Below are 17,906 nucleotides of genomic sequence, written 5' to 3'. Positions count from 1 at the left end.
TTTCCCATGACGTGGTACAACGTGTCGTACCCCTTCAACTGGTTTGTGCTTCGCGTGAACTTGGAACGCTTGACCAGGATTTACAGTTCAGGAGCACCGGATGCGACCGTGATCGAAGAGAACCCAGGCATCATCCGAGCCGTCAGCGAAAAGGTGATCATTCCCGAAGGCGTGTATTCCGCTCGAGAACTGGTCCAGAGATTGAACATCCTGCTTCAGCGTGCCTGTGCACGATTGTTGGAAAAGCATACAGCTAATGTGTACCAGGCGGATGCCAGAGGTCGTTACACCGTCACCGTGAACTACCCCAAAGAAGAACTCTGATTTGAAATGCGCGGCCCAACGCACGTCAACTTTTATGCTCCCACACCGAAAGACATGTGCAGGGCCATCTCGGGTTCTTCCTGCAAAACAGCCACCCAACCAGACCACGATGCCATCAGGTCTGCCTACACCACTCAACTGGTGTTGCCTGTTTCCTTGGTACGCATGCTCGGATTCATGCAACTCCCCGTGGTCGACGAAGCAGAGGAAATAAGTCTCCACTTACCCTGTCCAAGTGAGTGTGTTTGACCGTCCTCTTGTGGTGGGGGAACAGGAAGCCGACCATCTGGCTGGCTTTGATACGGTGTACGTCTACTCGGATGTGGTAGAAGATCAAATTGTTGGGGATACCATGGCTCCCTTACTGATGTATGTTCCCGTATCTCGTCGAATGATGGAAGACAGCGTCGTGATGAAAACTCCCCAGCATGTACGCTACATGGGATTGCATCAGGGAACCACGGATGCCATTCAAATCTATTTAATGAATGACATAGGACGACCCGTGCCATTCCAGAGTGGGAAGACCATCGTGACACTCCATTTCCATCCCCGTCGCCTGGGCACGTTCTGACATGGTAGGACATCAGTGTATCCGACACCAGTGCAGCACCGGCTTGGGTGGCCTGCAACAACAAGGACGAGGTTTAGCTGCGTACCGAGGTCGCATTCATCAACGCGGGAGAGGTCTCGGAAGCATCTTGGGAAGCTTGGGCCGTTCAGCCCTCTCCATGCTGAAGACGGTGGGAAAATCGGCTCTCAAAACCGGTGTGAAGATGCTGCCAGGCTTAGTGCAAGATATTCGTTCTGGACGTCGTAGTGTACGGGACAGTTTGAAACATCATGGAAAACAGGCCTTACTGACCACCTTGCAGTCACAGTCATCACCGGCACACAAAAGAAAACGAAATCCGCCGTCTGGTCCCATAAAGAAGAAGAAGAAGAAGAAGAAACAACAACAAAAATGCCAAGCTTTGTTTTGAGTCGTCATGGAACTTTGTGACATTGGACTTGACATAAAAGGATCATTCCCATGAACAAGGGTCAGTTCAACACCAGACACGAACCTGTCAAGACCTGTTGGGCAGACCTGTTGGGCAGACCTGTTGGACAGACCTGTCAAGATGATGCGCCGGGATGCTTGTGAATGTGCCAAGTCACAGTTGGATCTCTTTTCGGTTCCTCCTGTGGTGACGTCAGTTCAAGAGGGTCAGTGGATTCGATACAGTCCTCTGGCACCCCCTTCGGTGGCGGGTCCCCTCCAGTTTAACATTGCCAACCCTGTGAATGCCTACATCGATTTGAATCAGTGTTACCTTCGCATCTGCCTCAAAATCAAGAATACCGATGGCACAGATGCCACTCATGATGGGGATGACCGACTCGTCATGTCCACGGTGAACAACATGATGCATTCCCTCTTTCGAGAAGTACGTGTGCAAGTGGGACACAACCAGTTGGAAATCACCCCCTCCATGGGAACCTATCCCTACCGAGCCTATTTGGAAACGTTACTGAGTTATGGGAAGGCAGCCAAAGGGACGCATCTCCAGTGCCCAGGATGGTACACCGATGAAGCTGGAAAAATGGATGACTTCAATGCCGTCGCTCAGAATGTCAATGCAGGACTCGTCGCACGACGGCGGGTCATTTTACCCACCCGAGAAGTGGAACTGACAGGGCGTCTCCACTGTGACCTGTTTCTCCAAGACCGATACCTGGTGGATGGCGTCCCCATGAAACTAGAACTGATTCGGAGCCCGAGTGATTTCTACTTGATGAGTGCTGGAGATGTGGAATGTCGATTTGAACTGACCAAAGCCGAGTTTTACGTGCGCCAAGTCAACATCGATCCTGCCATACGGGAACAGCACGTGAAACACATGTCACCAGGAGTCACGGCCAAATATCCTTTGACCCGAGTCCAAGTCACGGCTCACGACATTCCAGGAGGAGGACGCGATTTCCACAAAGATCAACTGGTGGGAGGACAACTGCCCAAACGCGTGGTGTTGGGACTGGTGGACAACGATGCTTTTGCCGGTAGCAAGGAAAAGAACCCCTTCCATTTCAAACACAACAACGTGACCAGTCTCAAACTGAAACTCAATGGCCAGGAAGTGCATGGCACAGAAATCAAAAGTGACTTTCAGAACAACAGTGGTTCGCTCAAACAGTTGTACTTGAACCTGTTTTGCAACACGGGACACCTGTGGCAAGAACATCCCTGCAACCTCACGCTAGACGAGTTCAGGAACGGATTCACCCTGTGGGTGGTGGATTTGACGGCAGATCTGGGAGCAGACGAAGGCCATAACTACCCACGACACACGGGCAAGTTGGGACTCGAACTCCAGTTTGCAGAACCCTTACTTCGTCCGGTCACCCTCGTCTGCTACGAGGAATACGAAAGCGTGTTGGAAATTGATCGGTTCCGCAACGCTCTGATGGTCTAAGGATGGATGGACTGACGACCAAACAGGTGAACGCCTACGTCCAACAGGACCCCCTGCTGCGACCCCTTTACCAAGGGACTTTTGCCCGAGATCACTTTGCCATCACCGTGCTAAGTGAACGACACGGTCCTTATCCTAAAGCTTACATCGTCAACACGGACCCCAGTCATCTCCCGGGACAACACTGGGTGTGCGTCTATCGTCCAGCACCGGGTGTCTTTGAGTACTTTGACAGTTATGGCGTCCCTACCCACTACTATGGACCAAGGTATTCTATAAGTGATCCCACCCAACTGCATCCAGACGTTCGGCATGTCATGGCCTACACAGGATGGCTCGCACAGCGGTGGAATGTGAATTCAGTTCAACCCTGGTTCAGTTGCTGTTGTGTAATGTACTGTTTGTTTGTCCTGGCTCATCGTGCCCGTGGATGGACTTTCGACGACGTGATGGAACAGTTTGATCCCTTCAACACCCTCGTCAATGAAGAACGTGTGAAACGCTGGTTTCAACTCACACGCCTGCCAGACAACAACAACAACAACAACAACGACGTCCAGGATCCACAGCCCTGTCAAACATGTTGTTCTTATGGTTCTGATGTTATGATGTTCTCTTCATGTTCGAGTTCCTACCGTTTGTAAACAAAAGATCAGGGACGCCCCTAATCCTGACTCTTTTGTCACCATGGTTCTTGTTAGCGGGGGAAATAAAACGTTGAAAAAAACCCAACACACATGCCTTGTTATGATTGTCATAGCATGAAAGCATTCTTTAGAGAAAGTTGGATGGCCCTGAAAAGGGCCGTTTTTTTCCGTTGTGGTGATCACAACGACCACAGGGGCGGCATCATGCACTGACACGGGTGAATGGTTATGTTGGTTTTCACGGGGCACTTGACCCCGTGAGTCAGGCGACGATGATAAGTATCTTTCAACACCGTGTCGCAATACACGCATTGAAAAGTCCCGCTGTAGTCATCCGTGCCCTTGCAATACACGGGCAACCCTCCCCGGCATTGGCGACACTGCCAAGCTGGCAAGTGTCGCCATGATGGAAAAGCCGGTGATGGTGGAGGGATGGGCGCTGGCGATGGTGTGGGTGTCTCCACGGAGATCAGTTCTAGATCCCAGTTTTCTTCCATGGTTGTCCGCTCCCGTCCTCCTCCTCATCTTATATAACAGAACTCAGCCAATCACAAGACAACACCTCACGACCATGACGTCACGACCTCACGCGCCATGATGACGTTACGATCTCACGTGCAAGCACGACGTCATGGCTGTGACGTCGTCGAGGCTATATAAACGTGGCCATGACTAGTCACCCTCACATATCGTCGACTCCTTGTGTGTGTGTGACGAAGATATGGATACACGTAAAGTGAAAATGGATCGACCAGCCCCTTACCGAAGAAACTGTGGATGAAAACAGTGTCTCCGGTGCAGCCCGAAGAAGGAAGAAGAAGAAGAAAAAGAAGGGACAACGCCCCTCATTCCTACCACCACCACCACCACCACCACACCCTCACCACCACTAGAACCGACCATCAAGATTGAAGACGGCGGCGACGACGACGACGACGACGGAACGACGGGAGCTGGCACGACAGCGCGACCACCACCAACCACCGCGAGAACAGGCACTACAGCCAAGAAAACAGCCAACACGGAAATGGTGCCTTTACAAGAATTAGCAGACCAATGGCGATTCATCATGTGCCCTACCTGTCTGAAAGCCCGTCCATCCGATCGATTTGATGTCGTCCCCACAGCCAAGTTTTACGTCTGTCTCTATTGTGGTGGGGGTGTCCCCAAAGGAACGCAATCCCTCCACGATGACATTTGTCCCGGCAAATATGTTTTCCGAGGACTCCAACTCATCTGCCGATGCTGACTGTGAAGCATCCACACCTCACGGCCCTTTTCAGGGCCACCCACCTGCTTCCTAAAGACTGCTTGAAACACGATGCATCCCATCCCATCCCATCGCCGTCGTTCCACTCACTCTTCCCTCCTCCCCCTCTCCCCTCTCCTTCCCTTCCCTTCCCTTCCCTTCCCTCGTCCCGTCCCGTGCCGTGCCGTCCGTCTGCCGCCATCTTGAAACACGCTTCCTTCTCGCGAGATCACGCGAGATTCCGCGAGATCGCGCACAAACAACCACCGTTGCCTAGCAACACCCCCGTTGCTAACGACCACGTCACACCTCGTACACACCAACTCATGACGTCATCCTAGAACAATCGAATGACGTCACACCCCGTACACACCAACTCATGATGTCATCCTAGAACAATCGAATGACGTCACAATCGGGGTCAATCGAAAGACGCCAGGGAGACGCTGTTCACTACTCCTGTATAATATCCTTACGAACGTTAAGTTATCATGGAGGTTGTGAGTTCCAAGATGAAGTTGGTGAACTTTCGAAGGTTCTGGTTGCTCTTTCCAGATCATGATTCTAAAATCCGAGAAAGGCTGAAGATGGCACACCGCTGTCCATTTCTGTATCTACAGTAGAATGTTAAATAACTGAGGAATTGCTGCGCCACGTGTCTCATGGCAACAGACAAGCATCTTGTGACTGGGATATTGCTAGGAAAATGTCTTTGCTGATCAGATCTGGTAAAGGATAACTTGTTCCTTTCGAATTGATTTCCTGTCATTTGTATGTTTTTGGTACTCCCACTTTCAGATTATGTCTGAGAAGATTGAAGTCGTTGTGAAGAATTGTGTTAATTTTGGGGAGGGTCCCTACTGGGACGATACAACGCAATGCCTTTACTACGTGGACGTGTACACTAATGACATCTGCAGATACAACGCCGTTACAGGAGACAATAGCCGACTGAACCTTGGAGGTGGGATATTAATCAGCTCTCCAGATATGTCAGTTCGTAAACGTGTTTGTATTACAGTATTTCAACACTGAAACAAAGGTTTGTAAATACGCGAGTCAGGGCAAGAAAAACAGTGAGTGAAATCGCTTTTCTCAAATCATACGTACGAAACTTTTGGTCGCAAAGGTTGCTAAAGACGAATCGCGATTGTTTGGTTGGTTGAACTCATTTCATATGCACGCCCCACAGAGAACCGCGCATTGTTGAAAACATTTCCAAATTGTAACATTTTAACAACAATTAAACGTTTCCATTCAGACTATATAGGTAAATATTTACATCACGAAGAGTTAGAGGAATAACATATTTTATGTCTATGACATCCAAATGCCGTCACAAACCCAATAGCGGGTAGTCCTATTGTGAACGACAAAAAATGTGCAGTCCATAAAATGCTGTTGAGGCCTTTGGAATGTGTTGGAATGGTATAACACGTCACGCTTCATCCTAGGAGGATCTGTAGCGACTGTCGTCCTCTCTCGACAGAAAGGTGGCTTTGTGGTGAACCAGAAGACCGACCTCGCCATCGTGGACTCTTGGGACAGTGGCAAGGTCACCAGCATTGCAAAGGTCGAGGCCGATGCTAATACACTCAATGACGGCAAAGTGGATGCTTCCGGTCGACTCTGGATTGGTAGGTTCATATGTTGAAATTGAGTGTTCTGAGGCGTCTGAGGTTCACTTTGCGGAGTTGCGTCCCTTGGGCACGCAAGGAAGCTGTGGCCGAAGCCCATGTTAATGCCCGATGTTTGGTATGCCGTCAATAATAGAGGAAACTGCCGATCGGTAATACAACCAGAATACTGTTCACAGAGGTGACCGATGATCAATGACTCACTCATTTAAACATACAGCTAGTTTCGTTGAGATACTCTGAATCTAACAGGTTACTTATACAGGTACGGCGATTGCTTTCACATTCTGCTGTATATATAAGAAAAACATAACAGCACCAACACAAATACGGATATGACATTTATTTTGACATTGTGCTGAATCTTATTTCAATGTACCAAGCTATGCAAGAATAACTACTTGTTACTTTCAACACAGGGTCATGTCACTTTGGTGACGTTGCCCTTGACGTCGGCGACTGGCCGAAATACCACGGTTCGTTATACAGCTTGGATGCCGATGGGAGCGTCAAAAAACACCTAAGTAACATCACAATGGGCAACGGGATGGACTGGACTGACGACAGCAGCGTCATGTACTTCATCGACTCCATACCCGGCCAGGTGTATGCATTCGACTTTGACATAACAACTGGGACTGTAAGTAAGTAGATTCGGGAACTCCAGGTTTCCAGGACATATGTTCTGTTTGGCTATTGTTCGGCTGTGCAACGTTGTACACCGCCATCCCACATGCCATTCCTTGATCCACGGGCCATCTTGAAATAAATCGGGATGCGTATAAGTATAAACACAGTTATCAGAGTTATGTTCAATGTCATTTGAAATTTACTGGGAAACATCTTACGAAACGATGGTATTCTTCACTGGTAAGCTATTCGAAAACTTAATAATAAATAACAATTGCCCCAGGGGAAGGCACTGAACCCGACCAAGAATATCTTAGTTAAAACATCTCAAATCCACACTATTAGACACTTTATATATGATGAAGTATCTGCTTTACCTTTGGAAAAACATTTAAACAAACAAATATATCTTTTCCAAAAAATGAAATTGATTTATTAACTGAAACTTTCTGCGGATTGTTCCTTATATGAAGTAAATTGTTGTGTCTATGCTGCCTCTCGAACCTTGGAGGAACGTCACACAGTTTCCAAAGAAAAATCACTCAATACTAAGAACAATAAACCAAAGAAAAACCGGTTTCAAGTGAAACTAAAAGAAACAAGAAAACAAATTTCCTCGATAGAGCTGTGCCTGAAATTAAGATCATCAGGGAATCCCATGTCTAAACGAGAAAAGGCAATTGGGAGAAAATTAAAATTACAGTACAAAACAACCAAAGAAAAGGTACTTCTCCAAATTGTCGATTCCCTTAAGGCAAAACAAAAAGTTTGGACTGAAAGAAAGAAAAAATGGGAAAAGAAAAACAAATTCATCAAACAAAATAAACTTTTTAGAAAAAATGAGAAACAATTCTACAGTCAACTTAAAATGAGTGGTGAACGAGAGCATGATAAGCGACCTCCAATGGCTGCCAGTGAAAGGTTCTGGAAACAGTTGTGATCTATACCTGGCAAGTGTAACCTGGAGGCACCATGGGTCAGTGATTATGACCATGCAAAGCATGAGAAAGTAGCTAGGTCGTTTTCTGTTACATCTCACCAGATTGTCTGAAAAGTGTCATTACAAAGTCCAAATCTAATACAGCTCCAGAGCCTGATGACATTTGAAACCGGTATTGGAAATTGTTCCCTTGTGTCCAAATACCATTACTCCACTGTTTTAATTCTCTTGTGGACACAGGTGATGTTCCTCCATGGTTCTGCAAAAGTGGCACAATACTTCTCATCCAAAAGGGAGACTTGACTGATCCCAAATCTTCGGCCCTATCACCTGTCTAAATACTCAATGCAAATTATTCACAGGGTGTTTGACAAACCCCGTGTCATCTTACTGCTCTTCCAGTGACATAATTTACAGAGAGCAGACGGGGGCGAGAAAGGGATGTTGGGGGTGCAAGGATCAACGTTTTGTACAGAAAATGATTTTGGAAGAGGCTAAAACGTATCACCGCAACCTCTGCATGTGCTGGATTGAGTACAGAAAGGCACATGACTCTGTCCCTCATAAATGGATTCCCAAGTCTCTTCAGTGTATTGACCTCCCTGAGCGACTACTTGATTTACTCAAGTCTTTAATGAGTTGCTGTTCGACTCAACTTGAGATGTACTTGCAAGGGCAGGTGCAGACTTCGGAATCTATTTCAGTCAGAAGGGGAATATTTCAAGGGAACCTTTTAACTCCTTTTTTTTTGTCTCTCTCTAAATCCTTTGAGTTTTCTGCTGAATAGGGTGGTAACTCTTACCATCCCTGACCTCATCAGCACTGGTCCTCAACACCTCTTACTCATCTCCCCTACATGGATGATATCGGGCTCCTTGCCAAAGGAGATACTAATTTGACAGAACAGGTTCTCCTTGTCGAGTCCTTCTCTAATGATACTGGCATGACATTTGGACTCGTCAAATGTTATAGTCTTCATTTGAAATGTGGCAAGGTAACTAATGATGGGGAGGAGTTTTTTAGCATCTTGTGGAAGAACTGGCCTACACATATCTTGGACTGCAAGTTCGAGACAAGCTCCAGAATACCGAGATTCAAAATAAACTTGTCGAGTGTATATGTCGTTTAAAGAAAATCTGGAGCTCAGAGCTAAATTCTGGAAACAAGGTCAAAGCTACCAATGCTTTTGCTGTACCAGTCCTCTCCTAATCCTTTGGAATAGTTGACTGCACAAAACAAGACACCCAGAGTCTTGCCCGCCTGATCAGAAGGATCATGCCTGATAACAGAACACACCACCCTCGTTCCTCTCTTATATGCCAATCAAATCAGGAGGTCGGGGTTTGATTAATGTGGAGGCTGTTCATGACAGAATTTTATTGTGTACTTTTGCACATATTTATTTATCGGATGAACCTCTGGTGATGCATGTGAAGACTCACTATGAAAGCAAGGTATTCCACAGCAATTTTAAGCGTGCCAAGGTTGTTGGACACAATCTGAAATTTGAAGTTGATTTTTTAATGGCGACGGTACAGCGGTAGCAGTATACCAGGTGAAGTCCTTAACCAAGAGTCGGTCCTTCGTGGAGAAGCTGTCTGAGAAGCCATTGCATCGTGTGTACATGCAGTGTGTGGAACAGAACAGCAATCCAACTGACTCCTTCACCTGGATGATGTCGGCTGGTCTCAAATATGAAACTGAGGGCTTCCTTTTTGCTACTCAGGACCAGTCACTTCCCACTCGCAACAGTCAAAATGTGATTCTTAATCAAAATGTGAACATGAAATGTCGTTTTTGCAATGAAATTACTGTCCAGCACCCTGTCAGTGGATGCCCTTCCTTGGCACAAACAGCATACGTTACAGGACATGATGGCATGGCTCGCTGCTTTTACTATCGTCTCCGCCATGCCTGTGGCTTTGACCCCATGGTCCATCCATGGTACGACCCTGAACATGTCCATGGCGTCCTGGAAAATGATGCTTTCAAATTTCTCTGGAATAGGCCAGTATACAGTCTGAGACGAATTAGAGCCAACAAGCCTGATCTTGTCCTTTTTGGTAAAGCCAGTGAAATTATTTACATCATTGTATTTTCTGTCCCTTTTTGGCAAGATTTAGGAAAAGCGTGATACATATGCGGGCCTCACCTTTGAAATGTCTCGCTTGCATCCCAAGTACACAGTCGTCAGGCTCCCCATTGTTCTCGATGGTTTGGTACCTCCTCATCTGCGCCAGTCTGTCCCTTTTGACAATAATGTGATTGGCACGATTCAGGAAAAGCATGATAAATATGCGGACCTCGCCTTTAAAATGTCTTGCTTGCATCCCAAGTACACAGTCGTCAGGTTCCCCATTGTTCTCGGTGCCCTTGGTTTGGTACCTCCTGATCTCTTGGTGCAGATGAGGAGAGTGCCCGGGTTCTCCACCGGGAGCACAGCCCTTCTGACAATCTGGGTAATGCAGAAGGCTGCAGTGTTCGGGAGCCTCCATATTCTCCGAAAAGTTCTTGGTGGGTTCGACTAGGCAGTGTTTCCTGGGAGAAGTCCCATTCGCTGTCTGGGCTGCGTGTAGATGGGGTGAGAGCCCTGAGCTGATGACGAGTGTTATCAGCCTGATTGTGCCAGGATCACCCGAACCCTCTTTGCCGCATTTCTATCTCAATCTGTAAAACATAATAATAATATTATAATATACAATATGTGTATAGCGCCTATATCACATGGGACTCTAAGATACTTTACATAAAGAGTCACAAAGCGACAAAGGCGAGTGTAGTCTGATTTAGAGAGACTGGCTTTTACACTCTTCCTAAAAACGTCATAAGATGTTTCTCAGGGTAGATGGTATATCGTTGTTGAAGTATCTCTCACGATCTCTCATTAAAGACCGCGCGCTGTGAAACATCTAGGAGAACTGTTTCTCACTGAAAACAAAGACTTTGGTGAGTTGATATTATGTTTGAGACCTATTACTTGAGATTTGACTCAGCTGCATTGTACTAGAAATCTCTATTGTCAATTATTGTTTTTTGCTCTTTGGTCAATGCACATTGTTGAATATCTTAGACGTGTCAGCCTTAAATTTTGCTGGGTCATAGGGAATTTCGTATACGTTTTGTCACGGCAAAGTTTTGACCGTAACACTAACACAAAGTCCTTCTGGTGCTTTGATGAGGCGTGTACTGACTCGTTTACACGGGTCCTCATAGAATGGATCAGGAATACATAATGGAAAGTGCAAACTCCACACTTAATATTTAGCTGTATAAAGATTAAGAGAGAAAAAATGAAAGAAAAGAAAGAAACAAAAATAAAAAAATGAATACAAAAACCAAAACAAACGAACACAACCCCCCCCAAAAAAACAACAAAAACAAAATAAACAAAAATAAACAAAAACAAACAAACAAACAAAACAAAAAAAAAAACCCAAAATCCAAAACAAAACAAGACTGTGAGAGAAAACGGATGACTATATCTTTCTGATAGTCTGCATTGTTCGAAGACCCCCAGCCTTTGCAGTTTTGATGTTCAGCTCACCTTTGGTTTTCCCAACGACCATCGTATTTTTCAGTCTCATCTCCCTTGGGATGCTACAACTCTTGCAAACATTTAGACTCATCAAGTTAATGTGGCGTTCCAATCCGTACGAGGTACCCAGTCACAGTGCTCTATCCAAGTTTACTGCACATTGCTGTACCCGAAACTTGGTGTTTGCATGTATTCATGTGACCACCGTATGGTCAGGTACCAACGGATTCGTGGGTTCTTTTAAGTGCACAGGGCTGTCTACCTTTAACTTGGGGTTGTGACAACACTAACAGTCACACAAATTTAAAAGCACACCCTTTCCCGATTTTTCCATGTGGACAATTGACGTTTTTGTTTTTTGAAAATGTTTATGATGGGCCAGCATATGCGCATCTTTTCGTGAACACCTGGTGTCATTACCATTTTGACAAACACATGATCATGATACACTCAGACTTGCAAACAGAAGGGAGAATTAGTATGCAAATGTATGTTTGTCGTCTCAGGTCGTGAAGGCCAAACCCGTATCCATGGTCGCGAACTCCTTGTTCTATCGCTCATGAACAAACGCATTCTGTTCATTAATAGGCAAATACAGGCCAAACGACAAAGGTCAGAAAGGTCAGTCACGGATCTATATTTCATTGATTATTGACAGACAAATGTCCCTGGTGTCACAGGTGAGAGAGGTCAATCACGACGTTCATTATTATGCATGTTCGTTCATTAATAGGCAAATATATGCAAAACGTCACAAACACTGATGAGTTGTATTTACACCATCCCTTCAAATGCTGGCCATAATTTAAAGTAACACAAATACTACGTTTATACAATTACCTTGAATGTTTTGGGACTTATGGACTTACTTCCACTCCTTGAAGTCGGACATCAAACGTCGGGCATCAAACACGCTGATTTAGGCCTTCTAGATGTAAACGAGCCTTTAAATATCTTACTCACTGTTTGCCATGTCTGAACAACATTTCTGAAATGAGGAATCACTTTTCTTTCATACAGATCGCCATTTAGCTGGAATATAGCTAGAATACTGCTGACTATTTTCACTGCTGAACGTAGGGCTGTTTTGTTAGCTTTGCCTTTACCAATCATTAACAAATAAACAAAAAAATATTTTTTTCTCGCAGTTTGTTTTAATAAATGTTTCGGAATCGGAATGTTTTTTTCACTCCGATCCAAGTTGTATCAGTGGGCGATAATGTTATTGTTTTTGCTGTTGGCTTGCAATCCGTAATGATAGGAAAGATAAAGGTAAAACAGACGCTATAACGTCGGCTGCTATTTATTGATCAATATCACACATTAAACTCCTTAGTGGGATTAATATTGTTGTTGGTAAATATGTTGATCAAATTTGGATAAGTGAGTGAGCTAATATTTATCGTCATCTCGTCAGCATTACAGCCACAGCCCTGACAAAAACAATTAATGAATTAATTTCAGATCTATATAAAAGTAGAAATTAAAGATCTGGTGGTCGACGAATCGTACGACTAGTAGTGTGTGACAGGTATCAGGTGGAACTAGCATGTTATAAAACGAAATTATTAAAAAGAACAATGCAATATAAAACCAGGCTGTAGATCTCCATACTTACTGTACTTTCTGCATGAACCCCACCCCATCATTTACACCATCCCTTCAGTTTCGATTTATAACAAATCTAGCCATAAAGAAAGACCAGATATTCTTCTATTACAAAGTTCGTAAGGTTAAATCTACTATTTGGGTGGACTTATGTACCTTCGCTGGAGGACAATAACTTTACAGTAGTTCAGCCCTCTGAAAACAGGGCTTAGATACTCGTACATGTTCACTTTACACAAAGACTAAACGGAATGTTTCACTGATATCGATCTGGTCTTACAGACACACAAAGCAAGCACCTGTTCCATAAAGGCAGACTTTAGTCTTCTATTTGTTTCAGGCAACAAGAGAACTGTAGCAGACTTTAGCTTGACTGAAACCCCAGATATGGTTGTGCCTGACGGAATGACCATTGATACAGAGGGGAAATTATGGGTGGTCTGTTTTGAGGGTGGGAAAGTTATCCGACTCGATCCCGAGACAGGTAAGTGAACGTACATGGTGGTGACGAAAGAGATGTTTGTAGAATGAAAGAGCGAGTTAGACAATATTTCAGCCAAATCGTGACTGAGAAGAGGTTTAATTCTGTAATAAATATAGGTAAATTATTAAAAGCAAATGAACGAAAGACAGTAAAAACAACTAGAATATAAAACTAATGTGTTAATCGAAACACAGAATAGTTCAGAAGACAATACAATGTGAAAAAAAGAGGTTATAGATAGCCAAAAGCTCAGGTAGGTCACCACCATGGAACGATGGGGACTTACAGTACGTTTGCTGCCTGCATAGACCCAGCTGGATTTACATCATCCCTTCAGCCTTCAGCCTGTTTATGTACGAGGGGATGTCAATACGTTTTGAGCTTTGAGCATTTTTCATACCCAGGTATAGATTACACAGCCTATGGTACGACATTGAACCTTGGGGTGTAGCTGATTTGATATATGAGGTTTGGTATCCTACTCTCAGAAGTTATTGAACAGCTCACATTGACAGAAAGAGACCCCCCCTCACGGCAGTGAAAATGAATAAAATTGAGTATAGAGCAGTAATTATGTTTTTAGTTCTTGAAGGAAACTCGGTGAAGAACATTGAAGAAAGGCTTTCAGCAGTTTATGGGAGGTCTTCCCCTTCATCTGCTACCATCAAACGATGGGTCAGTGAATTTAAGCATGGTAGAGAGAGTCTTGAAGATGACCCCAGGTCGCCCAACAACAAGCACTAGTCAGGAAAACATTGACAGAGTGCATAGACGTGTGCTGGAAAATCGTCGAATCACACTCCACGAGTTAGAGGAGACCACAGGCATTTCACACGGATCCATCGAGACAATTCTTCATAAACATCTCGTCATGTCTAAGGTGTGCACAAGATGGGTGCCAAGAATGCTTACAGATGAAATGAAGCAAACAAGGGTCACCATAAGCAACTCCATGCAACAACAAGAATACAACAAGAATCCAGAAGATTCTCACTTTAGGCTAGTAACCTGTGATGAACCCTGGATCCACCACTATGATCCTGAGAGCAAACAAGAATCCATGGAATGGAAACATGTCACTTCTCCCAGGACCAAAAAGTACAAAGCCTCCAGATCAGTGCAGAAGGTAATGGTGACAGTTTTCTGGGAAAGCAAAGGCGTCATCCACATAGATTACTTACCAAAAGGAAGAACAATGAATGGGGAATATTACGCTAACTTGTTGAGGCAAGTGCGACAGTCAATCAAGGAGAAGCGCCGGGGCAAGATCAGACGTGGTATTCTTCTACATCAAGACAATGCTCCAGTACACACCTCTCGCGTTGCAGCCGCTGCTGTCCAGGAATGCCGGTACGAAATCTTGCCGCATCACCCCTACTCTCCAGACCTGGCACCAAGTGATTACCATCTGTTCCATCTCAAGAAACACTTGCGTGGTCGTAGATTTGAGGATGACAATGAGCTTATTGCTGCTACTGAGGCTTGGTTTGAGGACCAAAATGGCGCCTTCTACAGAGATGGCATCAGCGCCTGGCAGAAAAGATGGAACAAGTGTCTTGACTCACAAGGGGACTATGTTGAAAAATAAATGTGATTCATACCAATATTTTGTGTTTTTCTATGCAAGGCTCAAAACTTATTGATATCCCCTCGTATATCCGTGATATTCTAGTATTTTTGCTGTCCACCGTCGACAGGTTTTTATAGTGTACATATATTCCATTTTAGTGTTAAATGTTCTCGTCACGATATGGCTGAAATATTGCCGATGTGACGTTAATTATGAACTCACTCACTCAATTATTAGAATACTCTCTGCGTGGTCACGTATGACTGGGCGACGTTGTTTATACACGCCATCATATGTCTGTTGTGTAGATCGTTGCTCCAGTTGTTGACACTTGGTTTAAGTGGGATTGCAGGTGAATACAGAGTTGGAGTAAGTCAAGGTATAGCTGGAATTTTGTTGAGTGTGTGTTTATATACACAACATACTCAATAATGTGGGGAAATTGCCTCCTTGGTTAACATGGAGTCATATTTTGTTTATCCAGGAAAGGTCATCCGAACTGTCAAATTCCCATGCGAAGGGATAACGTCGTGTTGTTTCGGAGGTGAGGACTTCACCGACCTCTACGTCACATCAACGGCCCCACCACAACTGGGGAAAGGATCATTTGCTGGGTCAGTCTTCAAGGTCACTGGACTAGGGGTCCGAGGGCGCAAAGCTAACAAATGTGCTGGATAAGCATTGTTCCGTTCAGTGCGTTTATAAGAATGGAAATCGTCCGTTATTTGTAAAGAAACCTTCGATGTCATACAGCTTTTCAAGTTTAGTGTATAGAGCAAGATATGCTGACGGAGCGCAGGTATATGTGCAGGCCGTACCGTAATTACACCTTGGTTGTGTCTGAAAAACCACGGAGTCGGTGTTTCGATCATGATACACTCGTGTGTTTTTTTAAAGCAATATATTTGATTTATATGCAATAAAGGTGTTCTGGTTACGTGATAAAGTGTAGGCTCCTGTCCGAAAACTTTGATTCTGACAAACACCAATTCTGTTTGTTGCGTATGCAAACCTTTGTATACAGACAGCAATAAATCCTGGAGAAATAACAATATATACGCCTCGATTTGTGAATTTAAAGATAATGCACTGAAATTGTAGTTTTAATATTTTTCAGCGAACGAAAAAAGCCCCATATTTCACTAGTACTTTACCGAAGCCATATAGATTTGTTATGCAGGCACGTGCAAGCAACACGTGTTTCGTTGATAACCGAGTCGGAGAACGTGTCGCGTTGTACCACAGCCCAGTGCAGTTAGTGGGTGATAATGTTTGGTGTGTACATAATCTGTATTTCTGTGTATGCAGATAACAGTTGAAAAGTAGAGCTTGTCACACATCATACAAGTGTACTCAATGATCCACTGAACGAGAAAACAGCTGCGCTGGACCAGAGTTTTGGAATGGAAGTGACAGCATCGTAACAGTCTTCGTCACGGTATATTGGGGAATCAGCACCAAATATTATAACATTAGCCCATCCCAATTAAGACAACAAACAGTTCTGTACGACCATGACATTTTACTGCGCATTCCAGCGGCCGAGAATACAAAGGTGGAATGCACGAATGCATGACATTGATACCACAACTAAACTGAGTGGTACTGATGCAAACCCCTCTTTCTGAAGACTATTCACGCCCTAATTTGCCACCCATTTATGAGGCATGGGAAAACGCAAAGCAGAAAATATTCTCCAGTAAATAACAGAGATATATCAACTCTGGACTGGACTTGCAAGGGATCCGTGAAGATCTGGGTTTGAACTGGTCTTCAGCACCCATGCTTGTCTCATTAGATTGTTTATGTTGTGATCACTAGTTCGTCAGGCAAAGACTTGATTTACAGCCAGCTACACTATAGCTGCAATATTGCTGTAATATAATTCGACGTGACCCGCCCTTGCTGCCAGCAATATGTGCTCCGTAGATTTCCGGGGTGATTTTGCTGTTAGGTAGTTTTCCAGTCGTACCTATGTGCCGAATATTACACCTGAGGGTTCGAACAGGTGCTTCAGCTGGGTCTACAGCATTCAGATTATGGGGGTATCCGTGGGGCAATGGAGAATAATAACTGGACTTTTTCGACAACTTCAAGATACCAAGCGAATCGACTATGTTGCCGAGTAGCCTACAAGTTCTCGAGATGGACACCCGGTGTGTATGGCTGTCAGGGATTCTCGTCGCCTTTTGTTTTAATACACAACATCAACATTATATACGTTAATGTCCTCTAAACATCTGGGGATATAAAGTCTAACCCCGAGCCCTGTGTGAAGCACAGCGATGCTAACATTGCAACTATCAGTGAACTTGCGACGATGCTAGACTGTGGCGACGACGCGGGGAGCGTTTTGTGATGATTGTGTCCTGGAGAGCGCAGTGGTGATGGGTGTTCCAGAATACCGATCCTGGTAGAGGAAATGGTGTAACATCTGCCCTCTAGAGACCCTTCGTCATACCAAAGTTTTGGTTGTCATGGAAACCACGTCTTCCAGCAGTGCCCATACTGCCAGAGCAACTTGAGACCTTCTCCGCCAACACGTCATACAAACTCTCCAATGGCCTGTCCCCAGTCTAGACTTAAACCAGATAGAACACGTGTGTGACGAGATTCAGAGGATACTCAATGATGTGCGAACAAGGCCGACAACTGCAGCTGCACTCTCTTGGGCGTATCACCGAATCTGGGTGCAAGTTCTTATGACCTTCATCAACCGTCTCATCCAGACGATGCAACGCTGTTGTCAACGCTCAAGGAGGCCAAACACGTCTTTCGGATCATCTTGTCACGCCACCTGCCGTCATGTTGACGCTTAATTGTCTG

General features: G+C 44.8%; 2 protein-coding genes across 2 annotated transcripts; both read left to right on the top strand.

The window, feature by feature from the left end:
• Positions 1–1,448: 1,448 nt before the first annotated feature.
• Positions 1,449–2,780, top strand: LOC137281168 (uncharacterized protein F54H12.2-like). The gene has a single exon (XM_067812294.1). It carries the CDS (start codon positions 1,449–1,451, stop codon positions 2,778–2,780), a length of 1,332 nt encoding a protein of 443 aa, XP_067668395.1.
• A 2,697-nt stretch (positions 2,781–5,477) lies between these two features.
• On the top strand, positions 5,478–16,132 carry LOC137281933 (regucalcin-like). Its single transcript, XM_067813659.1, has 5 exons — positions 5,478–5,640; positions 6,134–6,313; positions 6,733–6,957; positions 13,367–13,510; positions 15,565–16,132. Exons 1-5 carry the CDS (start codon positions 5,478–5,480, stop codon positions 15,756–15,758), a joined length of 906 nt encoding a protein of 301 aa, XP_067669760.1. The 3' UTR covers positions 15,759–16,132.
• The last annotated feature ends 1,774 nt before the right edge of the window (positions 16,133–17,906 follow it).

This window comes from Haliotis asinina, chromosome 4 (assembly GCF_037392515.1).
Source record: "Haliotis asinina isolate JCU_RB_2024 chromosome 4, JCU_Hal_asi_v2, whole genome shotgun sequence".
Classification (NCBI taxonomy): domain Eukaryota; kingdom Metazoa; phylum Mollusca; class Gastropoda; order Lepetellida; family Haliotidae; genus Haliotis; species Haliotis asinina.
The sequence above is the reverse complement of the archived record's forward strand: the minus strand, read 5'-3'. Positions and strand labels throughout refer to the sequence as shown.